This window comes from Sarcophilus harrisii, chromosome 2 (genome assembly GCF_902635505.1).
Source record: "Sarcophilus harrisii chromosome 2, mSarHar1.11, whole genome shotgun sequence".
NCBI lineage: Eukaryota > Metazoa > Chordata > Mammalia > Dasyuromorphia > Dasyuridae > Sarcophilus > Sarcophilus harrisii.
Genome location: NC_045427.1, coordinates 356349284 through 356366153, shown reverse-complemented (window position 1 = coordinate 356366153; position 16870 = coordinate 356349284). Strand labels below are relative to the sequence as shown.

Below are 16870 nucleotides of genomic sequence, written 5' to 3'. Positions count from 1 at the left end.
TCCAGATTGTCATCACTGTTAGAAGCTAGTGAATTTATCCTCTTTTCACTTTCTCTTTCTCTCCTGCCTGAAACTGCCTGGGAAACTATTATCTCAGTGTTGCCTGTTCCTTTAAATAGTTTTCATTTTGATCAAGTGTTTATTCTAAAAGAGTGGATCATGCAAAAGGGACAGAAAAAAAAGAATCAATCCATGGATCAATAACCCTAGATTTAATTATAAATCTATACTGAGTCTCTCTTTCTCTCTTTCCCTTTCTCCTCCTCTCCCTTACTTCATCCTCTCCCTTTCTCCCTCTTTCCCTGCATCTGTCTGTCTATATTTTTGTCTCTCTGCGTCTATCAAACTTAGTGTCTTTGTCTCTCTCTCACCCTCTTTGTTTCTCTCCTCCTCTGTCTCTTTCTCTCCTCCTCTGTCTCTCTCTCCCCCTCTGACTCTCCTCCCCTTTTCTGTTTTTGTCTCTTCCCGTCTCTGTTTCTCTGTCTCTCTCCATCTATCTCTGTCTCCCTATCTGTCTCTCTCTCTTCATCTCTTTTCCTCTGTCTCTCTCCTTCCTTCTCCTCCCCCCCCCCCCCCCCCGCCTTTCTCTCTTTCCTGCCTCTCCCTCTTTCTCCCCTCTCTTTCTTTGTTTGTGTCTCTCTCTGTGTCTTTGTCTCTGTTCCCTTTCATTGTTCCACAAAAAAAGGGGCTTCACTAATTACATGATTTCAGATAAGTACCTCTGTTCATTCCTCTGGGCCTCTGTTTTTTCCCAGCTGTCAAAGGGATTATTATTATTATTATTATTTACAGTAATTCTGGGGGTGGGGGTTCCTTGCCCTACAGAAATTCAACACGGATCAGGAGCTGGCCACCTATCTGACCAGCAGCACTGGGAAGTTACAGTTCCATGGAACTGGTTCTTTGAAGTTGACTCCTGATTCCTGTGAAGATCCTTCGGGTTGTAAATGTGGTAATGATGAGGTGAGCCCCCTATACCTGCCATCTCAGTGTGAAGCTGAAAGAGAACTTGGAAATCATTCGGCTTTGAAAGAATAAGAAGATTCACAAAACTGAATGTTGTATGATTATAATAACCCTGGGAAAGCATTGAGAAAATATACCTTTCCCTTCATTGCAGAAGTGAGAGACTGTGATTATGGAATATTTCACCATCAGAAAAATTCAATGTATTGTTTGGTTTTGATGAACTAGAATGGAGTAAGTGAGGGGAATAGCATTCAATAAATCTGGAAAGGGAGGTTGAATGCTGATTAGGGAAGATTGGGAATGCAATGGGGAGTCTCTGAATGATTTTTGAGCCAAGGGGTAGCATAGTCAGATGAAAATAAGCCCACGATTGTTTGGCTTGGGGAGATCTGGGGTGAGAGAATTATGTCTGTCCAAGTGGGAAAGGTTAACCCTTTCTCAAAGGGAATGACGATCAAAAAAAGAAAGAAGTAACATCTAAGAATGCCTTCTCTTATTACATAAATCCTCTCCAGCCCCCATGTGACTTTTGAAATTCTTCTCTTGAAATATGCTTCAAGGCTAGTTCAAGCTCCATTTCCTTTGTGAAATTTTCCTCCAGCTAGACCAGATTCTGCCTTCCTCTGAATATTTACACACTTTGTACTTTTTTTTCATGATTTTGGTCACACTTTTCATTAACTCATGGTTACCTGTCTACCTCTTATCCCTCCTCCTCCTGGACTAGATTGAGAATTCCCCAACTCAAGGAAAAGTATCTACTATCTGTGTACCCTTATCCATCCACCTCCACCTCCACAAGCAAAGGCATAAGGGATTCTGGGTATTCAAAGGGTATATTTGATGGATGCTATTCTAGGTCGAGTCCTGGATCTGTGCCTCTCTGCTCCAGAACTCTGGTGGTCGCTGTCCCAAACCTGCTTGTCAAGGAGCCCTGAAGCCTGTGGGTCAGTGCTGTGAGATCTGTGGTAAGTTGGGGACCCTGAGATGAGGTAGGGCAAGCATAGCTCTTTCTAGAGCTGGGGGAAGGATATTTGATCTCAAACACAGAATCAATCTACAAATTTATTCCATACTTACTATGTTCTCTAGGTACTGTGCTCAGTATTTGGGATGTTGTTCAACCATTCAGTCATTTAATCATGTTCAACTTTTTGTGTTCCCATGGACCACAGCCCAAAAGGCCCTTCTATCCTCCACTATCTGTCAAAATCTGTTCATATCTGTTGTTTGTATGACACTATTTATTCATCTCATCCACTATTGTCCCATTTCATTTTGTCTTCAACTTTTCCCAACATCAAGATCTTTTCCAATGAGTTCCATCTTAAATTATGTGGCTAAAGTATTTAAACGTCACTTTCAGTATTTGATCTTTCAACAAATAACCTTTAAGTATTGCCTATTTTAGTACCAGCCCTGAAGTCAGGAGGACCCTAGTTCAAATCTGGTCTCAGACACTTACCACTTCCTACCTGTGGGATCCTGGGCAAGTCATTTAACCCCAATTGCCTCAGGGGAAAAAAGTATTGACTGTTTTGATCTGCTTGTTGTCCAAGGGACTCTTTGTTATTTATTTATTTATTTTATTTAATAGCCTTTTATTTACAGGTTATATGTATGGGTAACTTTACAGCATTAACAATTGGTCCAAGGGACTCTTAATAGTCTTCTCCAACACCACAATTTGAAAGCAATAATTCTGTAGCACTCAGATTTCCTTAAAGTCCAACTCTTAAAGCCATAGTTGCTACTGGAACAATCAACCTTTGTCAGAAAGGTCATGTCTCTAGCATATTGTCCAGATTTGCCATAGTTTTCCTTTCAAGGAGCAAGAATTTTTTTTTTTTTTTTTTTTTTTTGGTTTTTTTTTTCTGTTTTTACTTTTAAATTTATATTCACAGTTAATTTTAGTGAATAAACAATCGCCAACCCTCTTGTTCCATTTTTCCCCCTCTTCCCCCCCCCCCCACCCCCTCCCCTAGATGGCAGGATGACCAGTAGATGTTAAATATATTAAAATATAACTTAGATACACAATAAGTATACATGACCAAAACATTATTTTGCTGTACAAAAAGAATCAGACTCTGAATTATTGTACAATTAGCTTGTGAAGGAAATCAAAGATGCAGGTGTGCATAAATATAGGGACTGGAAATTCAATGTAATGGTTTTTAGTCATCTCCCAGAGTTCTTTTTCTGGATATAGTTAGTTCAGTTCATTACTGCTCCATTAGAAATGATTTGGTTAAGGAGCAAGAATTTTACTGGCTGCAATTGCTGTCTACAGTGATCTTTGAGCTCAGGAATACAAAGCCTGACTGCTTCCATTTCTTCTTTTATTTGTCGGGAAGGGACCAGTCGCCATGATCTTATTTTTTTTCTTTTTTGATTGGTTCTTTTATTCAGGTTATACATGTATATTTATATTCACATATAAGTCATGTTAGGACAGAAAAATCAGAGCAAAAGAGAAAAACCACAAAAAAGAAAAAGAGAAGAAAAAAAGGTGAAAATAGTGTATGTTGATCCACATTCAGTGTCCATAATTGTCTGGATGCAGACAGCATTTTCCATCCAAAGTTTATTGGAATTGCCTTGGATCACTGAACTGCTGAGAAGAACCAAGTCTATCATAGCTGATCATCATACAACCTTGCTGTTGCTTTGTACAGTATTTTCCTTGTTTGGCTTGCTTCACTGAGTATCAGTTCATGTAAATCTTTCCAGACATTTCTGAAATTAGCCTATCCATTATTTTTTTTTACAGTACAATAATATTTCATTATTTTCATATGCACAATTTATTCAGCCATTCTCCAATTGATGGGCATCTGCTCAGTTTCCAATAATTGCCACCATAAAAAGCTGCTACAAACATTTTTGCACATATGGATTTTTTCCCCTCTTTTATGATCTCTTTGGGATACAGACCCAGTAGTGAACCCAGTAGTGACACTGCTGTATCAAAGAGCAGTTTGATGGCCCTTTGGGCATAGTTCCAAATTGCTCTCCAGAATGGCTGGATCAGACCTTAGTTGTTGTGATGTTAAGCTTCAATCCAGCTTTTACACTCCTTCTCACCCTCCTCAGCAGGCTTCTAAATTCTTCTTCACTTTCTGCCATCAGATTGTTATCATCTGCCTATCCCAGATTGTTGACATTTTTCCTAGCAATTTTAATTCCAGCTTTTGATTCATCCAGTATGGCAGAACATTACTACCTTCAAGGAGCTTACATTCTAATGGGGAAACAAGTTGTATATCAATAGTTATATATCAGCTCCAGATTTATAATGATTGGGTTTCAGATATGATCTAGTCCAACTCCCTTATTATGAAATGAAAATATTGAGATTCTGTGAGGGAAGTCCATCATTAGCAAATCAGCAAATTGGGAGCAGAGCTGGCACAAGATCCCAGTCTCTTGACTTCCAGCCTGAGGCTTCTTCATCTCTTCAAGAGCACCCCTGGCTCCTATGTATGCCCTGTGATTTCTAGATACCTGCCATGGGGACAGTTAGGTAGGCACACAAACAAGTGGGGAAAGAGAGGTTAGGGGGGTGGGTAAACCCCTATGGGGCCCCCAGAGGAGGAGGGGTCCATGGTTTTCTTCTTTCTGTTCCTCAGGAGCTATGCTCTTCTTCAACTACACCCAGGCCTTTGATCTCCAACAGTACAAGCAGAGGCTGCTCCATACCTTCCTGGACCTGGTAATGTAAATTTGGGTGGGGGGAATTAGGGAGGATGGCAAGCCTGCCAGTCTCCAGGTCTCTTTCCCGAGGTTCTTCCATAATGTCTCAGGAGTGTCTCAGCTCCTCTCATTAGAGAAAGTTGAGCTCTACCTAGGTTACAGTTCAGGAAGAAGGGCAAGATCCCCTTTCCCTGAAATTCCCTCACTTCAGTCATCTGCCTCAGATCATCATTCCTGAAGTTCATTCCAGGGGGACTGACCCCTTCCCTCCAGCCTGGTGGAAATTTCCTCCCTCCCAGTGCTCCATACCTTTTCACTCCATTACCTCTTCTCCCTTTCTCCTTTTCTCTCTCCTTTTCTTCCCTCTCTTTTCTCTCAATTTTTCTCCCAACATTCTTCATTCTTCTTTGGCTTCTCAAGTTTCTTGTGAGCATGGAATCAAGAGCACCCAAATTCCTCCCTCAGATCCTTACTAGTGACATGAGGCAAATCCTTTCCCTCTGTCTGTTTCAGTTTCTTCAATTATAAAATCGAAAAATAATAATACTTCTCTCCCAGGTTTGTTGTGAGGATCAAGTGAGGTTTGCACAGTACCTTCTAGCACATTTGTTGCTAAATCACTCAGTCATGTCCATCTCTCTATGACCCTCAGGACCGTAGCCCACCAATGCTGTCCTTGACAAAGATATGAGAGTAATGTGCCATTTTCTGCTCCAGTGGGATTAAGGATTAAAGATTAAGCCAAAATTAAAGTGACTCAGATGGAGTCACTATAATACAACTATTGAGTATGAGTTTTGAATTTGAATTTGGGTTTTCCTAACTCTAGGCCCAGGGCTCTATCCATGTAGCTGCCTCCAACCTAGCATATGGTAGGTGATTAATAAAGGCTTGCTTCCTTCCTCTTTCCTCATTCCTTCCTCCCTTGAACAAGGCTACGAGGAAAGAGTGATCAGAGATTACTTTTCCTATGTTGCTGACCCCTTCCTTCCAGCCTCTACTCCCTGGGAGCCTTTGGAGAGAGAGGATCAAATTTTCTGGGATCCAGTCCAAGGGCTGAGGCTCGGGCCAGGGATCCTTCCCCTTTAACCTTCACTGAGAGTGCCCATGAAAAAAAAGTCCAATCCCCTACTTCAGCAAAAAAGGATGTCCTATCCACCCTTTGCCAGATCACTGGGCTAGCCTCCTATATTACCAAGCTTATTGCCTCTACTCCTCTAGTTGAACCTCATTTCCTACCCAGGGAATAGTCCCCTTAAGGACTTCCCTTCCTCTCCAGACTTTCAGTCTGACCGTATGTCCCACCCCATCCCACCCCATCCCACCCCACCCAGGCCCTCATCTCCCCACAGCCTGGTCATTCTCTCAGAGGACAGCCTGTCCCCCTTTTTCCACCCCACTCCTTGGGCTGATCCTATGCCATTCTCAGCCCCAGGCTTCGGGAGTGCGCATGGCCATCTCAAAAGTATACAGGGCAAACACAGTGCCAGGGTCGGTGCACGCAGCTCGTGGGAAACGACAGGCCGGGACCTTGCCCCAGATCCAGGTGGTGCTGACAGATGATGGAGCCGGACCCGAGGCAGGAAGGGCAGCTATACATGTGGCCCACGCCATCCTCACTGATGTGGCCGAGCAAGGTACTGCCCCCAACGTCCTCCCTCCCAGTCCCCTGCCCCAGTCAGGCTCCTCAAAGAGATGCTCTGTAGCACTGACTTTCTCATTGTATAGTTCCATTTCAGTTGCTCCCCAAAACCTTTCCCCACCAGGGAGCCTTCTTAATAAACCCTTACAATGTGCCTGTAAGCTCTTTACAATTTTCAAAGTACTTTCCCAAACACTGGATTCTCACAACATTTCTGTGAGAAAGATAAGATGGGTATTATATCCATTTTACAGAGAAGAAAGCTGAGTCTCAGAGCAGGAAAGTTACTCACCAGAACTCCCAGAGTGACAGCAACAAGTGATACCTGGTTGTCCCAAGATTCCAAGGACTTACCTAAATCCAGGTCAGCTTCCTTAGACTAGAACTCCTAAGGGGAGACTTTGCCTTCAGGCCCGTAGCTTTCACTTTTTACTTTCTTATAAACCACCTTTGATCATTAGGACCTAATTCAGGAGCCTTGAGACTCCTGAGCTCAGCCTTCAAGTTTGTTGGATTCCCTGGATTCAGAAATATATACTCTCTGCCCTTTCCCCAGTTAGAGCCAGCTAAATAGAACAGTAGATAGAGGGTTGGACTTAAAATCAGGAAAGTCAAAATTCTAATCCTGCTTAGACACTTCTTTTTTTTTTTTTTTTTTTTTTTTTTTTTAATAAAAGCTTTTGCAAAATACATGCAAAGATAGTTTTCAACATTCAGCCTTGCAAAATCTTGTGTTCTAAATTTTTCTCCCTCCATTCCTCCCACCCCCTTCCCTAGACAGCAACTAATCCAATGTTAAACATGTGCAATTCTTCTAAACATATTTCCACATTCAACATGCTGTACAAGAAAAATCTGATCAAAAAGGAAAAAAAAACAATCAAGCAAACAACAAAAACAAAAAAGGTGAAAATACTTTGAGGTATTTTGAGATATTGAGTCCCCAGTCCTCTTTCTGGATGCAGATGGCTCTTTCCATCCCAAGTTAGATACATCTTAGCTGGGTGATCCTAAGTAAATCACTTGTAGCCTCAATTTCATCTTCTACAAAATATGGAATAACATTAGCATCTTCCTCACAGGGTTATAAGGGTCAAATGAGATAATTTATTTAAAATGCTTTGCAAATCTTAAAACCTAATATAAATGCTAGCTATTAATTACCATTTCCCTCTTCTAACATGATCCATTCCTCTTTGTCTTGATGGATCATAGATCTGGAACTGGGCAGGACCTAGAGGTCACCTAATTTGACCCCTTCATCTGTCAGCCCTGGAAGTTAGGTGCTATTAATATTTCCATTTTACAAATGAGGAACCTGAGAGGAAATGAGAATTGAATCCAAAGGGATTTCTCAGGGAGAGAGTGCAGAGAGAAGAGGGCCCAAAAAGGAGTGCTGAGGGTCCCCATTCTTAGAGGGATGAAGCATGAATGATGATCTCATTGAAGAGACTGAAGAGGCATATATGCTTAATGAGAGAAAAAGCAGGAAACCCCAAAAGACAAAGGAGACGAGAACTTTCAGGGAGAGGAAGTGGTCATCAGGGACTAATGCTAAGAGGTCAAGAAGGATGAGAACCTATAAAAGGTCATTAAAGATTGGTAGTAGCTTTAGGGGTCATTTTCAGGTAAGTGGTTGCCTCAGAAGTCAAGAATTTGAAAGCGAATGGAAAGTGAGAGAGCAATGGGGATTGGAATGATCAGGGAAGACTTCATGAAGATGGGATTGAAAATGGACCTTGAACAGTTACCATCTTCTTCCTAAATCTCCAGATTGGAGGCAAAATAGACTAAGAGATTATGTCTGAGTAAGCCTCAGAGATAGTTGTGGGAGAGAGACCCCTTCCATCAGTGTCACTGGCTTAGCTGCCTGTTAGTGTTAGGCCAGTGGGAGATGGTTTGGGTGGGTGGTTTAGCACTGTCATTGTCATATATGATAAGGGTTAATAAATGTGTTGATTGATTGATTGGCCCTCAGTGACAGGGCTGGGGAGCCTGGACTCTACACTAAAAGAAAGTTTGAGCAGCCTTCTGAGGATCCAGAGTGACCAACTCTGGATTCACTGGGCACTCCAGAATTTTCAAAGAGCTGTTCATTCTAGAACACTGAAGGTCAGAGCTGAAAGAATCTCGAGAATAAGAGAGAATGTCAGAGTTAGAAGGGGTCATGAAAAGGAGAAGACTAAGGGAAAGTAGCTACCAGAGAAGAATGTCCCTGTACCATCCTTGGAGCAGACCAGTTTCCCAGAAACCAAGACACAAATCTCTGCTGTTTCCTCTCCAAACAAAAGAAAATCCTTACCTGATATAGGATCCATAGTGCTTGGGGGTAGTCCCATCTCTTTGATGATCTTTCTTTCTGTTGGGCAGGGAAGAGTTCCTAGATGAGAGGAGGATGGTATGCAGGGATCTCTTTTTTATTTGACATGTTTTTTTCTATTTTCTTTCTCAGGAGCAGACTTTGGGATCCTGCAAGGCAACATGGAATATTCAAGCAGCAGCGGCTCCACAGCTGGGCTCACAGGAGAAAGACCAACCTCAGGGCTGGTGACTGGCATGGCTATTGCCTTGGTCTTGGGGCTGATGGCACTGCTGGGGGGTCTTCTGCTTCTTCACCGGACTGGACGAGTCAGGTAAGGATGGGTCCTATCCAATGGGGCTGTCTCCTCACCCCATATTACCTGTCCTAAGACTTTCCTATGTTCCCATCTCTATATTGTGGAAGAGCATAGGAAGAAGTAAGAACCAGGGTCCTGCCTTCAAGGAACTCACATTCTAGGGGAGATGGAGTATGAATAAACCTGAACTCACTCACTCACACACACACACACACACACACACACTCACTCTCTCTCTCTCTCTCTCTCTCTCTCTCTCTCTCTTTTTTTTTTTTTTTTTTGGCTTTTTTACAAAACCAACTTTGGCTGAGGCAATCACACAGCTAGGAAGTGTTAAGTATCTGAGGTCAAATTTGAATTCAGGTCCTTCTGACTTCAGGGCTGGTGTTCTATCAACTTATCGTCTAGTTGCCCTAGACCTGGACTCTTAAGATGATGAGATGTCATACCCCAGATATCTGGAGGGTAGGGGCTCTGAGAGGTCGCTGGGGGTTAGAGCTACCAAGGAATCCTTGTTAAAAGGAGAAGCTTGGAAATCACATACGTTTGGAATGGCCAGAAAAGAAAAGAGGTAGGGCATTCTAGGCCAGAAGAGCAATGGAGCCCAGAGTGGCTCTGCTGTGTCCTGGAGAGGAGAAGATCTGTTAGGTTGAAGCAAAAGAAGCATGGGTAAGAGTGAGGTTCCAGAAATGAAGGAAAAAGTAGATTAGCCAAACCGTAGAGAGTCCTAAATGTATGACCAGAAAAACTGTATTTCAGCCAATAAGCTAGTAGTCCCAACAATTTTGAGTGTCAGGACCCCTTTTTGATGTCAAGAAACATCCTGGATGTTCCCATTTTAAAAATTGCCTGTTTTTAGGGAGCTTACATTCAAATGGAAAAGAGGGACTCTTACAAGTGGTAGGCAAGAGAATACAACTGTTGAATTGAACACATGAATAAATAGATCCACAACAACTTAAGAATGACAGTCTACTCATAATATAAGGATAGTACCTAAACTGAAGTCTTTAGTTTCATCCAAATGAGAATCCCTTATCTGGCTTCCTAAACTATCAATTCTGAAACAATTTTCTCAACTAAATCTGGTTTTCCCCATTACCAAAGGGGGCATAAAGATAAATGAGGGGCATAAGATAAAAAATTTTAGAAAATTCCTTTTTCTCTGAGAAAAGAATTAGGTGGGAAAAATGGAATTTTCCATTAATATAGGACCATAGGACTATCTCAGGTAGAATTCTGGTCTAATCTCCCCTCCCCCAATTTCTATTCTTTTCTTTTCCTCCCTCCCTCCCTCTCTCCCTTCCTCCTTCCCTCCTTTCCTCCCTTTCTCCCTTCTTCCCCTTTCCTCCTTTCCCTCTCTTCCTCCCTTCCTCCCACTCTCTCTTCCTTCCTTCCTTCTTTCCTTCCTCCCTCCCTTTCTCCCCTTCCCCTCCCTTCCTTCCCTTCTTCTCTCCCTCCCTTCCTCTCTCCCTCCTTCCCTCTCTTTCTCCCTTTCTTCCTTTCTTTCTTCTTTTTTACAAATGAAGAAACTGAGGCTCAAATAGTTTGTTACTTGCCCAAGGACAAGGTGATAAATAGCATAACTAGGATTCAAATTTTATTTGAATTTTCACATTCCATTATGTTATACTGTTTCTCTATTGAGTAAGAAAATAAATGAAAAAAGTTATTATGAATTTGGTTATACTTTTAAATGGAACTGTATTTTGCTAATCACATTAGCATTTTTATACATTTGAAAAAATGGTAATGCAGTCTATGTTTGAGACCTTCTTTCAGTTTACAGAAGTTATATTTATTTATAGAGTGGGAAGGAAATTCTATATCCAGTGTTTTAGGCACATATCTGCCTGCCAGAAACAATTTCACTAACTTATATTCAACTAATTCTAAACATTTCAGTTTAAAGAGAAGTTCAAGTACCGGCAGAGTTATTCCCCATTTCCCCTCCCCCCTTGTCCCTAGTGCCTTTGAAAAAATCTTTACATAAACCATTTTGGAATTACAATTTATAATCTCAACAGAAAAAACTCAGGATTTAGCAAAGGGTCAGAGTTTAGTAAAAGTCTCAGAACAGTAATCATTTTAATCCGTATGCTGAACATGGAGGTACATGTCTGAGAATATCTGCTCCTGGAGAGGTTGAGGCTGGAGGATCTCTTGAACTGCATTGGGTTTGGAGGTGGGTAACTGAACTGGCTCAGATCTCAGCACAGAGATCAGATCAGATTTGGGCCCAAAAGTAGATCTTGCATGTCCAACTGGGGCAAGATGCCTAGATCTTAAAAAACAAACAAACAAAAAAACTTTAGAATGCCTACATTCCTCAAAGAATCATCCTCCTAAAATCATTCATCTCCTCTTTGAACACTCCCTTTAAATGGTGGAAGGAGACCACTGGTCAAAGAACTCAAGAGATACTTCCATTAACTGAAGCCACTAAAAATTTTCTCTGAGTCTGAGCATTACAGCAATCTGGATAAAACATAAAAAGAGGAGATTTTTATCTCTTTTTTAAAGAAATCAATCTTAAATTGATTTTTAAGGATCAATTTAAGACCCTTAAATTTTAAGGATTTTAAGAAGGATCAATTAAGAGGATCCATCAAGGGTCTCTTGTATGATCGCCCTTTCTTTCAGAGAGAAAGGAGTTTCCCCCTAAATTTTCTACCCAATTTACTCAAAGAAAATGATTAGTCTTTTGATAATGGAAAAAAAAAAAAAACCAGATTTGCTGACAGGACTATCCCTAAATTGATAATTGAGAAAGACAAGTAAGAGTTTCTTAACTAGTTGAAACCAAAGGCTTCAGACTAAATTGAGGCCTTTATATTATACTGCACTATGTAATCTAAAGAGGAAAGGGAGAGCTCTTGGACCTCTTGCTCTATGACATCCCAGGAGTCCTTGGTCCACAGACTTCAAAATCATTGCTTTAAGAGAAGATCCAATTCAGTTCCAATTGATCAATGATGGACAGAAGCAGCTACACCCAAAGAAAGAACATTGGGAAATGAATATAGACTACTTGCATTTTTGTTTTCCTTCCCAGGTTATTTTTACCTTCTGAATCCGATTTTTCTTGTGCAACAAGAGAACTGTTTGGTTCTGCACAAATATATTGTATCTAGGATATACTTTAACATATTTAACATGTATGAAACTGCCTGCCATCTAGGGGAGGGGATGGAGGGAGAGAAGGGAAAAGTTGGAGCAGAAGTGTGAGTGCAAGGGATAATGTTGTAAAAAATTACCCAGGCATTTGTTCTGGCAATAAAAAGCTATAATTAAAAAAAATCATTGCTTTAAGTAGTAGGGAGCCAATAAAGGTTTTTTGAGTGGAAGAATAATATAATCAGAATTTCTGCATTTAGGAAAGTGTCTGGCAGCATGTACAGTGTGGATGAGGACTGGATTGGAGGTAGCCATTTTTTCAGAATGGCCCTAGTGTGTTTGGGATGATCAGAAGGTCCCTCAAAAGTTGAGCAACTTAGGGGCAGCTAGGTGGCCCAGTGGGTAGAGCACCAGTCCTGAAGTCAGGAGGATCTGAGTTCAAATTTGGTCTCAGACACTTAATACTTCCTAGCTGTGTGACCCTGGGCAAGTCACTTAACCCCAAATGCCTCAGCAAAAAAAAAAAAAGTTAAGCAATTTCAACATGACAAATATGGAAATAAGTTTAAAAGAATTGTGCATATTTAATCTTTTATTACTTTATTACTTGCTGTGTTGGAGAGGAGTAAGATAGAAAAATTTGGAACACAAAGTCTTGCAAAAATGAATAAACAAATGTTGAAAACTATCTTTACATGGATTTGGAAAATAAAATACTACTGAAAATTAAATAAAGAAAAAGTTGGATATTGAAACTTAAAATAAGTTAAGTGATTTATCTAAAGTCAATTTTAGTAGTGATAGTGATGAAAGGAGAAACTTGCTGAAAGATACTATTCCTGATCTTAGAATAAACTGGGAATAGTAATAAGTCCATGAGCCTTAAGAAATAGTGAGGATAAGGCAGAGAGATTCAATATTTCTTCATTCAGCAATAATAGGGAGCCTTCACATGTACCTAGGGTGTGCTTTATAACTTATTATGTAATTTATAGGTTACAAGTGCTTTCCCAGCTAAGTACAGTGATTTCTCAGTTTAGGGGAGCTAAGTGGCACGGTGATGAGTACTGGACTGGAATGAGGAAGACTTGAATTCAAATCCTGCCTCAGACACTAGTTCTGTAATCCTGAGTTGTCACTTAATCTCCCAGTTTCCACATCTGTGAAATGGGTAATAAAAGAACCTTTTATAGTATTATTGTGAGGATCAAATGAAATAATGGATATAAATTATTTTACAAACTTTAAAGCACTACACAAATATGTGCTTATTATTTCCGTCTCTCTTCTTGCTGTATCCATCTTTACCTTCCCAAGGAATGAAGCAGAGAATGGAAAGAGCAGAGGATTTTGAGATGATGGAACTTTGAAGTTGACCCTTCCCCATCTGTAAAATGAAAAGTATCCAGCTAGATGAGACTTTTATCTTTCTAGCCACCAGTTTTTAAAATTATCTCTATCTTACAAAAGTGGAAACTGAGGTTCAGAGAAGGAAAGGCTGCCTCAGTGAGTCACAGAACTAGGATCAGCCTTTCTGGTGCTCCTGGCTCTTATTGCTGGAGGGGGGTTGAGGTAGAAAGGGAAGTTACAAAAGTACCCACGAGCAACCTCTTTTTTAAAAGTATTTTATTATAGCTTTTTATTTACAAGACACATGCATGGGTAATTTTTCAGCACTGACCCTTGCAAAACCTTTTGGAGCAACCTCTTCTTTTAGGGCTCACCTGATATTCCCCTTCTTGGTCTACAGGCTGTGGCCCCTGGCAATCCCCACACTGTGGCACAGATCAGAATCTGCATCAAACCAAGGGAACCTAGGCTTCGAGAACCCCATTTTTGACAGTCCAGTTCCCATCTCCGGCCTGAATCCTGGCCCTGACGTGGAAGTGGTGAGCAGATGTTTCTACAGTGAATTACAGGGTCACATAACCTCAAAGAACAAGAGATCAGAGGCCAAGTTTATAGTCTCTGAAGGTTGTACAACTTGGGGGAGACCCAGAAGTTACTGAAGGTCAGATTTGGGAGGAAGTCACAGGCCTTCACATAGCTAGGGGAGTCACAGAGGACCAGACAGCTGGGAGTCAGCCCTGGATAGCACTGGTGGGCCCCTCCGTGGTCTGCCTCTTTCTCCTTATCCCCAGGTCCCTAGATCGGTGTAGGGTAGGGGTAAGATTTTGCAGAAATATGCTTTGGTCAATGGAGATTCTTTCTCCATTCTTCTTTGTGCCTGCTCTCACTTTCCTCCACCCCAAACTTCCAGAATAAAGGTTAGAGGATTAATCAGGCCGGATTTCTTGGACAATATCTCCTGGCCACAATGCTGGAGGCACTGAGGTCATGGTGTCTGGCCAGAAATGTTGGTTTCTGGACAGCTGAAAAGGAAGTGAGGTTGTCCTCAAGGGGCTGGGAAAGGAGAGGGGTTGTGCAGGAGAGACAGATGATCAGAGTGATGGTAGTCCATGGTACCCAGGGATTTTCCCACTCTACCCTGCTCCTTGTTTTCCAACAGGTGGGTGGGGAGGGTTTCATTCCTTGACGCTGTCATCTGTCTCTTCTTTTGTTCCTCTGGCTTTCTCTGGGATTGCCTCCTATTTGCTTCTCTACCTTTGTTGTTCTGTCTCTCTCTGTCATTTCTACATCCCTGTGCCTTTTCCTGTGTGTCTTCTTATTCTTTCCACACCTCCCCCTGCCTCTCATCCCTTTTTAATTCTCTCTTCCTTTTTAATTCTGCTTCTCTTTGTCTCTCTTCCCCATAGGTTTTGGAAGATGCCTCTTCTCCAACGAGCCCCAACAGGAATAGTGGCAGCTATTTCACTAACCCCTTGTTTGAAACAGACATCTAAGGCCCTCCTGTTCTTCATTCTTGCCTCGGTGAGGTCCTCTGAGCCTGGACTGGAATCAAGGAAGACTTGAATTCAAATCCTGCCTCAGACACTAGTTATGTGATCTTGAGTGGTCTCTTAATCTCTCTTATAATAACCTGTTTCCACATCTGTGAAATGGATTTTCCCCAGCCCTCACCCAGACAACCTGAATTTCTATGTAGAGATGAATGGATGGGCAAGCTGTCTCCCATGATAATGGACAGCTTCTAAACTGCCTTTCATCCATCCTTCTCCAGCATAGAGTACCATCCATGCACTTTCCTACCAGGGTATACTATAAATGTGTGCCATTATAATGGAAACCTGACCTCCCAGCTTTCAGATCAAGCCATCCAGCCTTCTGAGCATCCAGCATTCCTTGATTTGGTTCCCCTAATTGAGCTCTGCCCTTGGTTGGCTCTTACCTCTATGCAGTATATGGCTATTCATTTCTTTCCCACAGGAATTATTTCTTTCTTTCTCTCAACCCCATAGTCCCTTGACTGAATGTTAACGTTCCTGACACTGACTTACTATGTTAACTTTAAGCAAATCTCTTCCTTTTCTCTGGGCCTCAGTTTATTCCTCTGTAAAATGATCTTTATTTCCCTCCAGCTCTGATATTAGTTCAGGATGTCCAGAGGAGAAACTAGAATGGCAAAGTGTGACCCATCTTCCACCCAGAGAGAGGAGGCTGAAGGTTCCCTGCAGACAGACAGTGGGAGGGCAGGACTAGCCTTGCCATCACCTAAGAGCTAGAAAAAGAAGAGCTGGTCTTTTTCAATAAAAGTTATCTGACTAGCAAAAGTTTTGATATTTTCTGAATATTAAGGAGGAATAGCTGGAGAGCTAATTTGCTTCCCTCTGATTCTCTTCTGCTGAAGGAGTGGTCATGAAAATAATACCAGAACTTTATTTAGTAGAAAAGTCATGATATCCCTAGAGAGTGGGTTGCTTCTGGCAACTCAGATTGTGTATTGGAGAAAACATCAGATTCAGTCAGAAAGACAGACCTTGGTTCAAATCTTATTTTGGATACTTAACTAGCTGTGATCTTGGACAGGGCACTTAACTATGTTTATTTCCATTTTTTTTTTTCCCATCTTAATGGATGGGGGAGTTGTTTCAGAACCTTTGAAGCTCATTCCGGTTCTTGATTTATGATCTTATGATCTGGGGCACAGTGGATAGGATTCTGGATCTGAAATCAAGAAGACATCTTCCTGAGTTTAAATCCAACCTCAAACACTTTTTCCTGAGTTTAAATCCAGCTTTGAACACTTTATAGATGAGTGACCCTGGGCAAGTGACTTGCCTCAGTTTCCCCATTTGTAAAATGAGCTGAGAAAGGAAATGGCAAATTGCTCTGATATCTTTGTCAAAAAAAACCCAAAAAACTCCAAATAGGGTCATGGAAGAATTGGATGTAATTATCAAATAAATGGTCTTTTTTATATCTTAGAATGTATGTCATCTACATGAATTATCATGGCCATGAAATGCATTATCTGGTGACCTGCGCTGGAATGAGGGTGGCAGGAACCAATCAATATCTCCAGGTAGTCAGTGACTCTCCTCACTCAATCCTTGAAAATTCAGGATCTGCTCTAGGCTACCCCATTGGAGAAGACATTCACCTCTTTCCTTTTCTGCCAGGGCTACTAGGATGGTAAATCAAGGAAATGTATGTGTGTATGTGCATACATGACACTGTGACTGTAGGTCTCTTCCACATTGAGTCTGTTCCCTCCAAAATGAAGAGGTAGAATGACAATTTTTGTTTGCTTCCAGTTGGTGAAGAAATGTTTCCTTCCTGAATAGGGGTGGGGAAACTCAGTCCACAAATTGTTCCAGATCTGAGATTTCATTGGTGTGCGGGAACTCAAGGTGAAGAATGTCCTCATGTATAGATGGGCACCAGTTCTAAAACTGACAGGCTTAGAGGATTGCCGGGGATTATGAGT

The 16870-nt window shown here is 41.4% G+C and overlaps 1 protein-coding gene across 1 annotated transcript in view; it reads left to right on the top strand.

Annotated features, from left to right (window-relative positions):
- The window catches only part of AMN (amnion associated transmembrane protein), a 78495-nt gene extending 62360 nt beyond the window's left edge, over positions 1 to 16135 (top strand). The window contains exons 6-13 of the mRNA XM_031953206.1: positions 826 to 963; positions 1829 to 1937; positions 4602 to 4684; positions 6095 to 6302; positions 8760 to 8940; positions 13793 to 13931; positions 14799 to 14913; positions 15522 to 16135. Coding sequence (XP_031809066.1) covers positions 826 to 963; positions 1829 to 1937; positions 4602 to 4684; positions 6095 to 6302; positions 8760 to 8940; positions 13793 to 13931; positions 14799 to 14885 — 945 coding nt within the window. The 3' untranslated portion in view covers positions 14886 to 14913; positions 15522 to 16135. The remainder of the gene's footprint in view (positions 1 to 825; positions 964 to 1828; positions 1938 to 4601; positions 4685 to 6094; positions 6303 to 8759; positions 8941 to 13792; positions 13932 to 14798; positions 14914 to 15521) is intronic.
- The last annotated feature ends 735 nt before the right edge of the window (positions 16136 to 16870 follow it).